The following is a 17,561-nucleotide window of genomic DNA, read 5'->3' on the forward strand; positions in this document are numbered from 1 at the left end:
GTTCACATCTTTCAATGCTGACACGGGTTGCAGCTAGGGATTTGAGACATCCGGGCAACGCAGAAGCTACTGGATCTAAAGTAGCTGAAAAGGAAGCCACTGGTTACGGGCACCCCCATGTGCCTGTAAAAGGACCGCTAATGCACATCCCTCCTCCTCACAGCAGAAGAGCGGAAACTCTTTATTATAGTCTGGCATTCCAAGAGCTGGTGCTCGACATATGCTTTCTCTCAGCTCACGGAAGGCTCTCAAGCATTCTTCATCCCATGGTACCGGATCACCAATGTCTTTTTGAGTCGATCTCAACAGTGGCTTTCCTTGCAACGAGAAGTTTGGGATCCACTGTCGACAATAGCCAACCATTCCCCAAAACATGTGGACTTCTTTTTGTGTTTTCGCAGTTCCAATTTGCAGGATCGTCTCTATGCGATCTGGTGACACCCTTCGTTTTCCTTCCTCAATCCGATGCCCTAGATATTGTACTCCAGGCAAACAATACTGCAATTTGTTTGGGACACTTTGTGTCCATTCTCTGCCAAATCGTTCAACAAAGCCACAGTGTCAATCCTTCAAGCATCTTCAGTTTCTGAAGCGACCAGGAGGTCGTCAATATACTGAACTAGGACTGACCTCTGAGGCATTACCAGCCCTTCAAGGTTCTATTTCAGACACTGGCTAAAGATGGAGAGGCTTTCTGAATACCTTTGAGGGATTCTACACCATGTTAAGACACGGTCACCCAACCGAAAGACCAATAAATACTGGCTCTCTTCATGTAATGGTATGGAGAAAAATGCCTGACCTAAATCTATGACCGTAAACCATTCTGCTTCACAGGGTATCGGAATAGAATGACATCTGGATTCGGTACCACAGGACAACATGGGATCACAATTTCATTAACCCTGCGTAGGTCTTGCACTATCCTGTACTTGCCACTAGGCTTCTGCAGCCCCATGATAGGTGAGTTACAGGGACTTCCTCGTATCTCCTTGAGAGTGACTTGTGCAATCATGGACTCCATGACCGGTCTTATACCGGCCACAGTTTCGGGAGACAGTTTATACTGCGGTGTTCGTGGAAATTCGGCATTTGGTTTGACCTGTATCTTCACAGGATCAACCCCGCGGATCAGACCTATCTCTTCACCTGTAAAATTCCACGGTTTTGAGGAAACCGAGTCTCTCAGATCATGTGGTAACTCCTCTATGGTGAGGACCCTAAACACTTCTGCACACATGCTCATATTAACCATTTTAAAATCGGCGTCATCATCGCAGGTCTGCAACTCCACACCTCTTGGAGTGCACGATATAGTACAATTTAATTTACATAGAAGTTCTCGCCCTAATAGACAGACTGGACTTGTGTCGCACACTACGAATTGGTGTCTATCTCGGAACGGCCCTATTCTCACAGGTAACTCATTCGTCAATGGGTTTGTCATTTTCTGATTACTGACTCCTACTACTTGAATCGATTGTCCTGAAAGGGATAAATTTGGGACCACTTCTGTTCTTACTGTAGAACGCGCAGCTCCAGTGTCTAACAAGCAGGTAACCGGATGTCCATTCACTTTTACATCTACAAACAGTCCATTCTGATCTATTTCCAGAATGGCACCCAAAGTGCAACCTTCCTGCACCCCCCTCTGGCACTCCTGTGAATCCTGATTCTGATCAAATCGGTCTTGTATTTCAAAATAAGGAATCTGATGATATGTCTGATTATTGATAGGTATTTTTGGAGGCTGAGTTATTTGTACTTGAGGCTCATACCTAGGTCTAGTCACGGTATTCAACGTCTCGGACATTTATCCCTCTCCCTCATTCTGTAATTGATTTGCTGGATTCAATCGACACTCGTGCTTCCAATGCCCGGGTTTGTGACAATAATGGCATGCAGTAACCTTCTTTTGTTGTGCCACCCGCTCCCTTGTACTCATGTCCATACCTCTTCCTCTTCCCTGACCAGGTTGGGTCACCATCTGTTGACCCATTCCCCTACCACCTCCTCTGCCTCTACCCATTCCTCCCTGCATCTGATCGGGCCTTTCGGCATTCCTCAACTGCACCAACATTAACTTGTCTTTCAATTTCTTTTGCGTCGATTCCACCTGATCACTACAGTATTTTGCATAACGCAGAATTTCGTCTACCTTTTTATTTTGCCAACATATCAAATGTGTCTATCATTAAACTAATATCCAACCTTAATTCCTGCACAAACTTTGAGACAAACTGTCCCATATCTTTCTGCTCAATAGTGCCCAGACCACTATGCTGTTTAAAAGCCACCAACAATCGCTCATAATAGTCATGCACCGATTCTTTCGAATCTTGAGTGGTGCGATCAATCTTAATCCAACCATCAGTTTGGGGAGATACCTTCGATTGTAACCAGGTAATAGCCTTCTCATATTTTTTCATGACCTCAGGTGAAGAACCATTATTCACCGGGTCTCTATCTGGTTCTGCAGCTGGCCAGTCAATGGCAATTTTACATGCAGCCCACAAGTCACCTGGAACCACTATATCAAGTAAGGTGTTCAGATCAATCCTTTATCTGTATAATTCAATCGGCAGGTGCCTTGCATCATTTTAGTCTTTGTCAAATCCACCTCATACCTTCGGGCCAATTGTGACAAGGCATCATGAACTCGCTTTGCCTTTCTTGTAATATCCTTGGCTACAAATAGCAATTCACTTGGGTCATATGTCTCAAGTATATCCAATGGCAAGTTCCCTTCAATTACCTCATCTACTTCCACCTTCAGCCTCACTACATCGAACAGTGGTGCCTTCATTGCAACCTGTATAACGCTCTGCCCTCTCTCATTTCCTGGGTCCTCCTGTCGCGACTTTGTGTTTGCCTGGAACTCCCCCCTTCTTCCATTCTCTGGCCTGGGCGACTTTCTCTGTCCCAGCTTCGACTTATCCAATGATTACCTGGACATTCAACCTGTGGCCCAAACAGTACCCTAGGTGTTTCTTGTCGCCTCTCTCTTTCTTCATTCTGTATCATTGACTCCCTCACCGGCAGAACCCACATTCTGATGTCTGATCTAAAATTTGCCAAAACGCCTGTCCGTCTTCGTTCTGACCCACTTTCCATCCTTGATGGATCAGCCGTAGCTGGCAGTGGAGTACTAGATTCCACTGGCACCTGCACTATGCCTGTCCCACTCATTGCAAGACTCCCTCCGGATATAGTCTCTTCCCCTTCTCCTGTATGTTGTTGACTATCACGTGCTCTCTCTCTATAGGGTTATATATTGACAGCACTGTTCCAATAGCAATTGGTACTGAAAGAGAATCGCGTAACTGCATATTTCCTGTAGTTTCTGTTGGCTCAACATGTGGATACCCTATTCCTCCTGACCCTCCTGGGATTCGTCTTTCCACTGAAAGTCTCCCTATTACTCCAATTGTCTGCTCCTCTGAACCTACTTGTCTCACTCCAAGAGTTTCTTCTGTTTGTTGCGTCCTCTATGCCTCGGACCTAGAGTCACAAGGTAGAGGACGTTCTGCTAACAGTCTATCCAGAAAGCTGTCATCTGTATCACTGTCCTCTCCTATCTTACTCTCCCGTTCTGACCCACCTTCTAACAGTCTGAAGGGATACAATCGTTCCTTCTATGGTGTCTACTCTCCATCTCTCCAACTGTGCGTCCCATCTAGCATCCTGATATGCCTTCATCGCTTTCTTCATTCTTCCCTGTGAAGTCTCTCTTCTCTTCGCTAATACAGCTCTCATCCAAGCATCTAATGCTTTGAATTGGGTGGGTCTAGGTGGAGGGTTAAGGGCAGACATTACCCCCCCTCAGTTGGTACAGCACCTCCATACGAAATGAGCCATAACGAGGGAAGGCCAATACTCCCTCTTTCTCTGCAAGTTTATGCCAATTCTGAAGCCACACTATGGTATGGAGTCCTACATTAGTTGCCATGTAATGTGCCGGCGTCTCCTCTGGCGGAGCTTCTTCTACAACCCTAGTCACCACCCCTGTGTCACCTCTACATAAATGTTGCAACACCTTGAAGCACCGCATTATGAAAAGTGATCAATTTGCAACCCACAATCAAATATTCAGCGTCGGACGAACTTCAAGCAATCTCAGCACGGCGCTCACCAACCGACCTATCCCAGCGCGATGCACACTGATGTCACTGCTCACTCTTTACACCGGCTCACCCGCCTTTACAAATTCACTTCATGCACTCGCTCGCACATTCGCACTACAAGTAACTGTATGACCAAAAGTTATTAAACCAAGGAACTGTTCCTAACACAGTCACAATAACTTACAGTTACATAAAACAAGTAATTGTCTGTCCGCTAAAAGATCGATAGAGCATACCTACAAGAACATGCATCCGCTGTGACCCCCGACCTGCGTTGGTCACTCAATCGCCGTAGTCCACCCCGGTACCTGGGGCTTCCTACCGCGACGTAGTCCCACACTCGCACAAAGTTCCCTGTCACAAGAGAATCGTCGATAGCGCTTCACAACTCTCACAATTCTGATCAGACAGTTACAATACAAAACTATCCCGGGATCTTGGACTTCTCTTGAGTCTGTTCACTAAACTTCCTGATCCGCACTTGTTCGAACCAGTACCAATAACCACACTCACTCAATATACATTCTAACTCCGCAAGACATCACACAATTAATCACCGCAATCTAACACACCACACACATTCCCTATCATACTCACGCTACTACTGTTTCCGCTGCACCGTCAACGAACGTCTTCCGGTCTCCGTCAATCTTCGCCGTTGTTCACTCCGCATCAGAAGCCGCTCTTCTTCCTACTCTACACCTATTTCTCTCTTCTCCCCTCACCTTTAGCGGTAAACCATCCTCTGCTACCATTTGATTACGCCAAATTGCACCCTGTATCTTCCCCACTAGATTTGGCACAGATAGTCTTTTATTTACCTACTAAAAGCGGTTTAGGGGAGCAAAACAATTTAGGATTATACCTTCAATGTGCACATGCTTTAAAGGACTACAGACTCCTAACTTCAGTTTGGTCGATTTATTAGAAGGCGAAAAACAATTGGATGTAGACACAGCGAAGAATCAAAGTATATAGATATAAAAAGATCAATACTGAGCCAAGTTTACAAATATAGGTTATTCGGCACAAAAGGTATAAGATAGTAAACTCCAAAATCAGAATACAACAAAGAATAGATGAAGAGTCCAGGTCCCTTTTCATTAGGAAGAAATAAAATATCTTTCCCTACACTGCTCTGATGAAGACCCTACCTAATGCCCTTCCATTATGTCCCTAAGGTGTCAGCACGTGTTGACTTCCTAAGAAGTACTTGCGTCAAATGGGTTGATAAGCTTAAGGCTTGGAGCTCACTCTAGGATGCTCCTTCTCTGACGAAAGCTAGCAGAAGTCTGGATTATCTGTCCCTGTGCATCACACAAAAACATGTGATTCGACTCATAATACGTCATCAAAACTTTCCATTGCAACTTTGTCAGTGTGTTGATTTTCCAGCCAGGGACATGATGAACCACTTTTGTTCGGATGGCCTTGGTTCCCAGATAGGCCAGGCACGGAAGGCATCCTCCCTTCTCGCCTTTCAGCCATCTTCAAAGACATTCCGGGTATCTCCTTCAATCTGAAAATAATTTGTTTGCATTCTGACACTTGCAGTAGGAAGAGAACACTCTTGTTTTCGAACACAACATGTATTTAATCATTTATTTCTCGAGGGAGACCAAGGAGATGTGAAACTAAAAACAATCTGCTATTTTGGGCCTAGATTCGGGCAACTTAAACTAATCACAATTACATTATATGAATTCAATATCATCTTATATCTTATACATTCTAGAATCTCAAAACATATTTGATCTTGCTTGAATAGATTCACTACGATTGCATTTTGCATGGTTCCACTAAAGACATATTAATAATCACAAAACACTGCAAACGATAAACTACATGTGTGTGCATCTTAACCGTGAATATAATGCACCCATACAATATAGAGTGCTGAAAGTGCTCTATCAATACAAACGTCATTTAAATTATTACAAAATTACTGTTGGAGCGGCAGCCAGAAGTAAACGCTTAGCATCTCGAAGATTGCCGATTCTTGCCAAGCCTGCTAACATTGAACAGCTTTATAACCGTAAGTTGGTTAAAGCAGCGGTGATCTCGAATGCTGACCACTTGAACTTGCACCTATATAGCACTTAAAACATCGGAAGAGACACTGAAGCGTATTATAGTACAGGCTGCACCATGCCGCAGTTGCTCTGCTGAATGTGCGCCTTGAGGTGAGCCCCTAATTCATTAAGCTCACTTTCCACTACTCTGTCACTTTCAAGCGTCTTTTGGCGACTGCCTGGCCTTTCTTTCGACACATACTGCATCCATTTACACGTGACTGCCTGCAGCCACAGAATTGTATAGAACAATTCCGGTCTACGGGCTCATAGGCAAAACGGCATCCCTTGTTCAACTCTTAATCTGCACCTATTCTTTCCCTCCGCTTTTTGTGTAGAGAAGTTTTTTGCTTTCTTTCTGCAGTTCCCCAAGTTAGTTATTTATATTGGACAATGTGAACAATCCTTTCTTAACTGCTACTCATGTTTTAAGTAAGCAATCCATAGAACGTATGGGTCAGAGCTGGTGCAAGTTAGTTATTTACATTGGGCAATGTGAGCAATCCTTTCTTAACTGCTACTCATGTTTTAAGTAAGCAATCCATAGAACGTATCGGTCAGAGCGGGTGCAGGGGTTTAATATGCCAAATTGGGTTGTAATTGGCACTTCATTTTAATGCTGAATGTTTTATTTATGTTTGATTTGTTCAATGAACACATCAAATATAATTAAATAAAATATTTAGCATTAAAGTAATTGTCATGAAAGCCTGTATTCCAAACTGGTGTTCACTGCTTTGTAATGAAATTCACCTTCCAAACATCAGATGTTAAATGAAAATCAGTCTGGGGCCCTCTCTGAGCACGTGCAGAGGCCTTTACTCTTTTAGTACTATTTACTTACTGCTTCCTTATTGATTTTCAAGCAAATTCTTTGTCAAAAAGTGGTCTAAAAAAGTACCATTTGGCCATCTAAGTTTTTTAAAAACTGAATATAATATGGAAGTTGTTCTCAGTCGATTCACTCACTAAAATCAGACTTGTCACCAACTTTACGCCACACCACTTTCAAAGTCACCAGCCGCCACTGATACCTTACATGACTTAATAGGTGGGAATGACCCCTGGGGATGCTCTGAACAATAGGGTAAAGGTTTCCTGGGCTAACCCTACTCACTTTGTGCATTCAAGATGACCAATGTTTTGGTAAAGCTAAACTTGGACTGTGAGAGCTGGGTGTGTGTATCGGAAGTGTATTATGGTAATACTAGTGTCGTCCCATATCTAACACAAAACATGCAGTTCGAGGCAGATACTGTACCCACAACAACCTCAGTGACAAATGACTGGTAGAACAAACGCTGATTTTTCAGCATCCTGGCAGTGATTGTTTGGGCATCTTGTTTCCCTCCTTTGAAGTTCACCCCAAATGTTATATGCAAACCCAGCAAACGTGCCAAGCAGGCTTTGGCAATGTGATGTCAAAAAGAGGCCCTCTATGATTGGGGCCTGTCTGGCTGGGGGACAAAAATGGCCCTCCCCAAGTGTCCTCTAACATTTACCTGCCACAGGGAAGGCCTCTATTTGCACCCCAAGTCCCATATGAAAATCCCCATTAGACCTTTCAAGCAGAAAGTGACATTCAATCAGGATTTGCTACTTTAATTTCACAAAGGATCCTCACAGCCCCACCTTGCATATTCTGCTAAGTTCAGATAGGTCATCTCTGCCCAATCAGATAAGCCTATGTTTGCTCTGGCAACAAGTTCGCACCGCATTCATGCCTTTTCAAATGCTAATTACTGGCTGGCAGAAGTAAGAGAGCAAAATACATATTTAGCTTCCAGGAACTTAAGGCAGGGCAATGATTACATTTTCTTAAAGTCTCCTTTCTGAAATATTTATTGCAAATCAGACTTCACAAGTGATTTAGGCTTGTAATGCATATTTCAATAAGTCCAAAAATTACATTTGTAACGGTTACCTTGCCGGAGATAACTTTTATTAAACTTCATATTGTATCTCAATGCTTTCATATGGAACATTTGTATGTTCCTGCTACAGTGACCTGGCCTTTAGGGCCTTTTCACTTTAGGACATGTTTAACATTAAACATTTACATGTCCTACTTTTAAATACTGTGCATCCTGTCTTCTGGGCAATAAAGCTAACTTGGGGGTGACTTTTTAATATTTTCCAGGAAAGTTTAGGATTGTATAAAAGGGGTTATTTTGACAGGTCAAAATTGCAGTTTAAAACTGCAAAGCCAGGCTACAATGCTAGGCCTGGAGACTTGCTGTACAGTCCCATCGCAGTAGATGGCACAATGAGTGCTGCAGTCAGCTGGTAGCATTTAGTTTACAGGCCCTGGCTACAGTTGGTACCAGGGACTTGTAGGCAAATTAAATAAACCAGTCAGGTGTATACTAATTTCATCACGTTGAGAGTAGGAGCACAAGCATTTTCCCTTTTTTTGGCAGGGGCAAAGTGCATAAAGTTGTATAGCAAGCAAAAGTAGGGTTTAGCAAAAAAGGCAAACAAAATCCATCGGCCTGCAGAAGGGGCACATTTTCAACAGAAGATTCATAATTGAGTTGGAATTACAAAAGTTCATTTGTCTTTGGAGACATAATCTCATTGGTGAATGACCTGTATGCTAGACCACAAAACATTTGACATGATGGTGTTGAGTTCTCTGGATTGTTCTCTAAATAGTACACTCATCTCTTATTGATTTAGTGTTGCAAGTTTCTGTCAGGCTTAGAAGAAATCTAGTTTTCTCTAGTCACAGCTGTGCCTCGTTCTGTAGATGAAATGTCACTAGTTTACGTTGGTGTAGTGGGATGTAGCTCTTGGAAGAACTGGCTCTGGCCCAAGCATCTACTAAGCATCTTATTCAGTGTCAGACTTGTATTCGCCAACAAACCGATCTTGAAATGTACTAGTCAAATATGTGACTACATGCTTTGTATCGCCTTCCCTGTATCATTGACATTTTATAATGTACTTTATAAGGATCAGCACTATATGAAGAGCATTTTTCTATAGCACATTTCTGTCACTGGGATGGCCTTGTAGATGCCTTGACAGTCCATCCAGTGGGTGCTTTTCTACATGGTTTGCGCAAACTCACTGACTTGATGTAGCGCACAGGACAAAATCTGCATCCTTTTAACTATGTAGTGCAATATTTCCTACTTTTTTGATTCTCTAAACTTTGGTTTTAAAAAGGCGTTAAAACATTTGAGTTTCACTTTGAACATTATTTGCAGTAGCTGGTATTTATCTGTTCACTACCTGTACATTTGTCTTTTCATTGTCCCACGTAAAATGGGCCCTTTTGCATATGGACACTTTCTGTCATTCAGCGCACCTTGTAACCTCGTCTATTCCTCATTTAGCAGCAAAGATTGTAATTGATATTCTTAGCAATTAACTCTTCTTTGTGGTTGGTTGTTAGACTTTGCATCTTTTGGCATGTTTCCCTTGTCTTTTTGCTTTCTGACCTCCTGGTTTTGACTGTTTTTGCTGGTTTAGGGTCTCTGCGCACTTTCTCACTGCTGTTCCGTGTCAAGGTGCAAGTGCCCCTGTTGTAAATTGTTATTATGGATTGGTGTTTCCATGATTGGCATATTTGATCTACCAGTCAGTCCCTAGTAAAGTGCACTGTGTGTGCCAGGGCCTGTAAATCGAATGCTACTAGTGGGCCTGCAGCACTTATTGTCCCACCCACATGAGTAGCCTTGAAAGGGTAACTCGGATCTGCCACTGCAGTATCTGTGTGCAGTTTAGTACTGTCATGTCAACTTGTCAAGAGCACCTACTTGCCAGGCCCCACCCTTACCTTTTCTTACACATTAGTCACCCCTAAGGTAGGCCCAAGGTACCCCTGTGGGCAGGGTGCAGTGTATGTGAATGGTAGGACATGCCCTGGTGTGTGTGGCATGTCCTGTTAGTGAAATACTGCCAATTTTGTTTTTCACTATTACAAGGCTACCTGTTCCCATAGGATAGAATGGGGAGTTTGTTTAGAACATCTTATAAACATAACTACCACTGGGAACAAAGTAGGAAAATAAAGTTTAGTATGCATCAACTTTTATTGTTAAAATGCATCTGTAAGTAAAGGTGATTTTTACATTCTGTGTTTGAAAATACTACTTTAAGAAAGTAGGGCTTTTCTTGCTTAGCCATCCTGTGTGCCTCTGCTAGGATGTGGATTGACTACCTGGCTTTGGAGTGACAGGGGCTGGGGCTGGGGCTATGCAGTGGCTACAGACAATCTGATGTGTCAGGGTTGGGCTGAAAAGACCTGGGCTGCATTTAGAGTAGTAGGAGGCGATTTCCTTGCACCTGAATAGGCCTTGTCTGCCTTCCACAATGCTGTCTCCACCCCCTGCCAGGAAGCTGCACCAAAGAGGACAGAACTGGTTCTGGCTGGGTAAAGGCACTCTCTGGCACCAGAGAACAAAGGGTTGTGTGGTATAACTATTGTGGCCCAGACCCCAGAACTTTAGAGCTCTTTTGGACCAAGAAGACTGCCACGAAGAAGAGCTGGAGAAGCTGCGAGGAGGAACTACCTCTTTGCTGAGTGCTTTGCTGTGTTGGCCGACAGTGGCTGCTTCTGCCTTGAGCAGTGAAAGGACTGGACTGAACTTTCAGCATCTTCTTTATTGAGTATCTCCAAGGGTCTGAAATAGAGCTTGCCTCCTGCTCTGAAGTCTCAGGGACTGCAAAGACTTCACCAACCTCTGGGTACCGCCACAGAGAAGGGAAATGCACCACAGACTGCACCGTCCGCATCTCCCATCGCAACCCTGGTCTCACAGACGCCACTGAGATGCTGCTTGCACCGTGACCTGTGGGCACCGCACTTCCTCGCTTCACTTCGCCATCCTGGTTTCATCGACGCCGTCACTGCTGCTGACTTCCACATCTGTGTCCGCATCGTGGCTGGGGGCAGCGTTTGTAAGTTTCACGACGTACCGCCTCGTCCCACACAGCCATCTGGGCCGACCGACACCAGGTCCCGCCAACAGGCTCTGTCGCCTGTACCGCATCAAGCACCGTCTCGCCCTGCACCGTAAGCCTTGGTCTCACCAACACCGTCTGGACGATCGTCACCGAGCCGCTGCCTGCACCGCATCGAGATGACACCACACCTTGCACCGCTTCCATTTTGCAACGCAACCGTGATGGTTGCCACGACTGGCTCGCACCTCCGTGCCAGCCGCAACGAGAAAGGTACTGTTACCGAGTCTGTCCGTGCTTTCACTGGCCCGTACTGACGCGCTGGAACTGTTAGACTCTGTTGTTTTCAGCATCGTGTTAGCCCCGGATGGAGCTACCGACTCGTATGAACTGTATTTTTCAAGTATTCTTGCAAAGTAAACCTTTTTAAGCACTGTATTGTGGATTTGTATCGTTTTGGTCTTGTTTCAAGTATATAAAATATTGGATATTTTTCTAAAACTGGTGTGGTGTCCTTTTGTAGTGTTTTCACTGTATTATTGTTAGTTATGTGCAAATGCTTTACACACTGCCTCTAAAGTAAGCCTTACTGCTTGTGCCAAGCTACCAAGGGGGTGAGCAGGGGATATTTTATGAGTGTAACTCCCTTATCCTGACTAGAAGGAAGAGTCCCTACTTGGACAAAGGTGCAAACCCTTGCCAACTAGACACCCCCATTTCTAACATTGATATTATTGAGCTGACCGGTAGTCATCGTCTTAACTTGCATTGTAAATTGTTTTAATTTTTTCAAGGTAAAGTATTTGTGCTCCTAAACAAACACACTGTATAACATTAACTAGAGTTCTCTTGAAGAATTAGGAGGCATTATTAAACTTCTCTTCGTAGTATAGATGTTGTTTTAATTGATTTTATCGATTAAATACACATTCATACTTAAGCGCAATATAGATTTTTAGCTGGGGTTCTATATTTTCTCTTCAGGCCTCAGAAATGCTTGGTCTTTTTCCAGGGTCCATTAGAACAATTAACTTTATTCTTTGACATACCTTCTGCTTGACTGCAGAATGGCTCTTAGTGGATCACTGAAATTAAGGGTGCGAGTGGCCTACTAGTTAACATCTCCTGGGGGAGTGGTGGGGGAATATGCTCCCTTGAGTGGAGGCTAGAAGAAGGGGAATTATTGAGTTTCCCTCTTTTTAAAAGGGTTTAATTGTGACCCTGGTCCCAAATGTTTGCTTTGGAAGGGGAGAGTGGGGTCTGAACAGAGTAATTTTTCTGAATGTCATGACATAATGAAAGAAAGGAGAGTTTTGATGATGTGTATCTCAGTGGTGTAATTATCAACTGTGGTTTTAAATCAGGTTTTTGTTAACCCTGTACAGCTGTGGAAATGTACCTTTTTAGGGGTACTCTGGTGCAGGGTCACCCTCTTGTCCACGGGTTCAAACACCAACAAAATAGAGATCAGCACTGGAGTTGAAATAAAATAAGTTTATTAATCACTCATGAGTGGGACCACATCCATACAGCACTCAAGTGCTGCTATACCATTTTGTTGCAGTGTAAGCATGTGAACAGAAACAGAAATGGAAAGAACAGTTTTTGAAATAACTATCAGCAAACAAGGGCAGGGGGAGCTTAACATCTAATCTTGCACTCGAGGACTTGTATTATCGAAGGGACCAACTTGAATTACCATATCACCCCTGGGAGGTCACAGACTCTCCACTGCTCAGCCAGTGCATGCTTCCCTAAGTAGGTACTGAGAGGGTGGTCCCCAAATATCTTTAGACCGACTTGCGGAATCCACATTTGAAATTCCCTCTGCCTTGTTACTGCTGCACTCAACAGCCGGTTAAACTTCTGTGTGTACAAATATGCAATGTTCTTTCAAGCAAAATCAATTGCATTCATTTCTACAAAGTAATGTAATATTTTGCCTATGTTCTAGGTGACGTAACAGTTGAAAGCCAGCACGGAAACATCACAATAGGTAGGCTTTTGAACGTTTTCTACTGGAGTAATCTCGATACCAACTTTAAAGGCAATACATTTTGTGGATGTATTTCTGTCCTGGTGAAGCAGTTTGCGTGTATCTGGTTTTTTTTGTATTAGGTTTTCACTTTCAGAAAACCACAATGTAAACTTTGCTAGTAGTGTGTACGCAGATTTGCACTGAGATTCATGTAAGTATTTATCTGTCACTTAAAAAGAGCCCTCGGTTCCCATCGATTTGTTTGACATTAGGGGTGTTTTTTACTTTTTCTTTGTAGCTCTCTTTGTCCGATTGGAAACTTGTGTAGTCTTTCACCCCTAGTGGTGTCGGCAGTGTAAAACATAAGCTCTGGGGCCCAATGTTTTTCTTAAGGGGCCCCTGCCCATTACTTAGCCCACCCAGTCACATTGGACAGACTCTGATTCTGCCCCACAGGTGATCCCATCCCCAGGCTTATCGTACCTGCTCTAGAAGCACTGTGAGCCTGTACCTGTGAGAACAAGCATAGCTGGGCCCCACTGCCACCCTGCAGCTTGAATGGGGATCGGGCTGAGTGCCCCAACCTAGCCATCCCATCAAGTACAGCAGCCAATAGTATGCTCCTAGTATGGGTGAGCCAGGCAATGCCAACTGTTCAGGGATCTTTCGGCATGTCACAAGTCATGGTTCCAACACTTGAGACTGTGACGGATGCAGTAAGTGAGTGCCGCCAAGCCCTCCGCCCGGTATAGGCTCTGATTGTGAGCATGGACAACAAGCTGTAATGACTTGTTCGCATTCAGCACCATTGGCAGCAAGTTCCAGTGCAGAAAATGTGCTGTGGGGGTGACCATCTGTAAACGTCAATCACTGGCTGGCTGACCTTTTCACCCTATTGATTTTTCAGTACATAGATCAAACCAGTTTAGCCATCTGAGATTTGTTCACGGCAGTGGCTGCACAATGATTCTGAAAACTAGCCTGTGCACAGTGTGACTCATAGATCCTCGATCTCCTGTCCTTTTATAAGGGATGGATTGAAATCATTCCGTGCAATTGAGTTTTCTCTTTGAGGAGCATACCAGGATTCAGCACCTTACACTGTGATCATGTAGCTGAAGCACTGAAAATATATTTTTCAGATACACGTGCATGTGTCCATCAATCAAGAGTTATTGATGATGGATGGGAAAAATATCAACAGACTAGCTTTATTAAAGTCACTAAAGCCTTAATTACCAGTATGGTGATCCACGGACTGCCAGACTCGTGGGGGCACAGCAGTGTCGGTATCTCAACCGTCCCATTACAATAAGGACCGTCGGACCGCCATTCCCCTGCCGCAGCTGCCAGGGACTTGCCATTCCCTGGCGGTGTAGAGGCATCAGTATGCTTGGTGGAACCGCTGCTGTCTCGCCAAGCATATTAGGAGTTTCCTCACCGCCAGGGTTTTTATGGCAGTTCCTCCTCCATGAAATCCCTGGTGGAGAGGAAACAAAAGGGCCCACCATGTGGCCCCCTGTGTCCATGCACATCAGTTCCTGTACGGCTTAGCCTTTTCAGTCAATGCTGCGCAGGAACTGTTTTTGGCGTTCCAATTGCGGTGCCCATTTTTAGAGGCACCGCTGTGGGAACGCCAAAAATAATCTGCCAAACAGGAGGAAACTCCTAATCTGGTGGGCCGGCCTGACCACGGCTTTGGCGATGCAGTGGCTGGGCGGAAGACGCCACCGCACCACCAAAGTCATAATCACTAACTCTCGAGACCGACCTGTTTTACTGGTTGAAGGTAGATAACCTTCTGTTTGTAATGCCATAGCTGTGATATTGTGGAATTAGTTTAGGGAGTCTTGAATGTGTATGACCTGTATTCTTCAAAGAACAAGAATTCTCATATCCGCCTTCTTAGGAAGAAACAACTTCTTGACCCTGTAAACCTTTTCCAAGCCATGCAAACAAAATAGACAAGTTGAAGATAAATTAAACAAGCATTGGCATAGCCAATAGGTCTCGCCTTTGGGACCTTATGTGTTTAGCCAGAACTTTTGGCTATGTTGTAGAGCATTGTGGCTGCTGTGCATCATGCTGAAAAATTAGAATAAAATGTGTTAAGCATTTTTGTTACTTTTATACAAACCAAGACTACATTATATACAACTGAACAACCTGATTAAAAAAAAAAAATGATTTGAACATAATAAATGTCTTCTAGTTTTTTTGTAGTTGCACTGCTGACAACTTCTTCCTGCCTGTTCTCATGCTTGTTTCTTATAATTTTATTTGTTATGGGGGAGTGGGACATAAGTAACGGGGGAGTGGAGGTTGGAAAACAGTAATTTAATTAGAACACGAGCAGTGGACGGACACTAGGGGAGAATCAACAGATGCCAGATTCCGAGGGCACACTGACGTGATGCTTAGGTGACGTTTAGGTGATGCTTAGGTGTGTGTAATTATGTGACACTGAGTGGTACTATGTGGAGTGTATTTATGCTGCATTGAATATAGTAATTGTGATGTGTGATTATGTGGTGCTGAGTGGTATTATGGGGAGTGCATTTGTTACATTGAGTAGAGTGTAATTATGTGGTGTTATTTTGGGGTACTGAGTGGTATGTTGAGTGTAATGTTGTATTGAGTAGAGTGTAATTATGTGGTGTGTAATTATGTGGCACAGTGGTATTATGTGGAGTGTATATTGCATTGAGTAGAGTGTAATTATGTGACGTGTAATTATGTGGTACTGAGTGGTAATATGTTTATTGTATGTTGCATTGAGTAGAGTGTAATTATGTGGTACTTAGTGGTATGTGGGGTGTATTTATGTTGGATTGAGTAGATAGTAATTATGTGGCGTGTAACTATGTCACACTGAGTGGTATTGTGTTGAGTGTATTTATGTTGCATTGAGTAGAGTGTAATTATGTGGCGTGTAATTATGTGGCACAGTGTTATGTGGAGTGTATTTATGTTGCATTGAATAGAGTGTAATTATGTGACGTGTAATTATGTGGTACTGAGTGGTATTATGTTGAGTGTATTTATGTTGCATTAAGTAGAGTGTAATTATGTGTTGTGTAATTATGTGACACTGAGATGCAGTGGTCATGATGAGTGATGCTGTGGATGGGCTGAGTGATGCTGTGGATGGGCTGAGTGATGCTGTGGTTGGGCTGAGTGATGCGGTGGTTGGGCTGAGTGATGCTGTGGTTGGGCTGAGTGATGCTGTGGTTGGGCTGAGTGATGCTGTGGTTGGGCTGAGTGATGCTGTGGTTGGGCTGAGTGATGCTGTGGTTGGGCTGAGTGATGCTGTGGTTGTTGCGCTGAGTGAAGCTGTGGTGGTTGCGCTGAGAGAAGCTGTGGTGGTTGCGCTGAGTGAAGCTGTGGTGGTTGCGCTGAGTGAAGCTGTGGTGGTTGCGCTGAGTGAAGCTGTGGTGGTTGCGCTGAGTGAAGCTGTGGTGGTTGCGCTGAGTGAAGCTGTGGTGGTTGCGCTGAGTGAAGCTGTGGTGGTTGCGCTGAGTGAAGCTGTGGTGGTTGCGCTGAGTGAAGCTGTGGTGGTTGCGCTGAGTGAAGCTGTGGTGGTTGCGCTGAGTGAAGCTGTGGTGGTTGCGCTGAGTGAAGCTGTGGTGGTTGCGCTGAGTGAAGCTGTGGTGGTTGCGCTGAGTGAAGCTGTGGTGGTTGCGCTGAGTGAAGCTGTGGTGGTTGCGCTGAGTGAAGCTGTGGTGGTTGCGCTGAGTGAAGCTGTGGTGGTTGCGCTGAGTGAAGCTGTGGTGGTTGCGCTGAGTGAAGCTGTGGTGGTTGCGCTGAGTGAAGCTGTGGTGGTTGCGCTGAGTGAAGCTGTGGTGGTTGCGCTGAGTGAAGCTGTGGTGGTTGCGCTGAGTGAAGCTGTGGTGGTTGCGCTGAGTGAAGCTGTGGTGGTTGCGCTGAGTGAAGCTGTGGTGGTTGCGCTGAGTGAAGCTGTGGTGGTTGCGCTGAGTGAAGCTGTGGTGGTTGCGCTGAGTGAAGCTGTGGTGGTTGCGCTGAGTGAAGCTGTGGTGGTTGCGCTGAGCGAAGCTGTGGTGGTTGCGCTGAGCGAAGCTGTGGTGGTTGCGCTGAGCGAAGCTGTGGTGGTTGCGCTGAGCGAAGCTGTGGTGGTTGCGCTGAGCGAAGCTGTGGTGGTTGCGCTGAGCGATGCTGTGGTGGTTGCGCTGAGCGATGCTGTGGTGGTTGCGCTGAGCGATGCTGTGGTGGTTGCGCTGAGCGATGCTGTGGTGGTTGCGCTGAGCGATGCTGTGGTGGTTGCGCTGAGCGATGCTGTGGTGGTTGCGCTGAGCGATGCTGTGGTGGTTGCGCTGAGCGATGCTGTGGTGGTTGCGCTGAGCGATGCTGTGGTGGTTGCGCTGAGCGATGCTGTGGTGGTGCTGAGCGATGCTGTGGTGCTGCTGAGTGATGCTGTGGTGGTGCTGCTGTGGTCCTGAGTGATGCTTTCTGGCATTG

The 17,561-nt window shown here is 44.8% G+C and overlaps 1 protein-coding gene across 3 annotated transcripts in view; it reads left to right on the forward strand.

Moving 5' to 3' along the window:
- FAM185A (family with sequence similarity 185 member A) overlaps nt 1–17,561 on the forward strand; it is a 244,251-nt gene that overhangs the window by 121,254 nt on the left and 105,436 nt on the right. For all 3 annotated transcript variants that reach the window (XM_085654017.1, XM_085654019.1, XM_085654018.1), the window contains exon 5: nt 13,062–13,103. In XM_085654017.1, coding sequence (XP_085510143.1) covers nt 13,062–13,103 — 42 coding nt within the window. The remainder of the gene's footprint in view (nt 1–13,061; nt 13,104–17,561) is intronic.

Source organism: Triturus cristatus, chromosome 4_1 (assembly GCF_964204655.1).
Source record: "Triturus cristatus chromosome 4_1, aTriCri1.1, whole genome shotgun sequence".
NCBI lineage: Eukaryota > Metazoa > Chordata > Amphibia > Caudata > Salamandridae > Triturus > Triturus cristatus.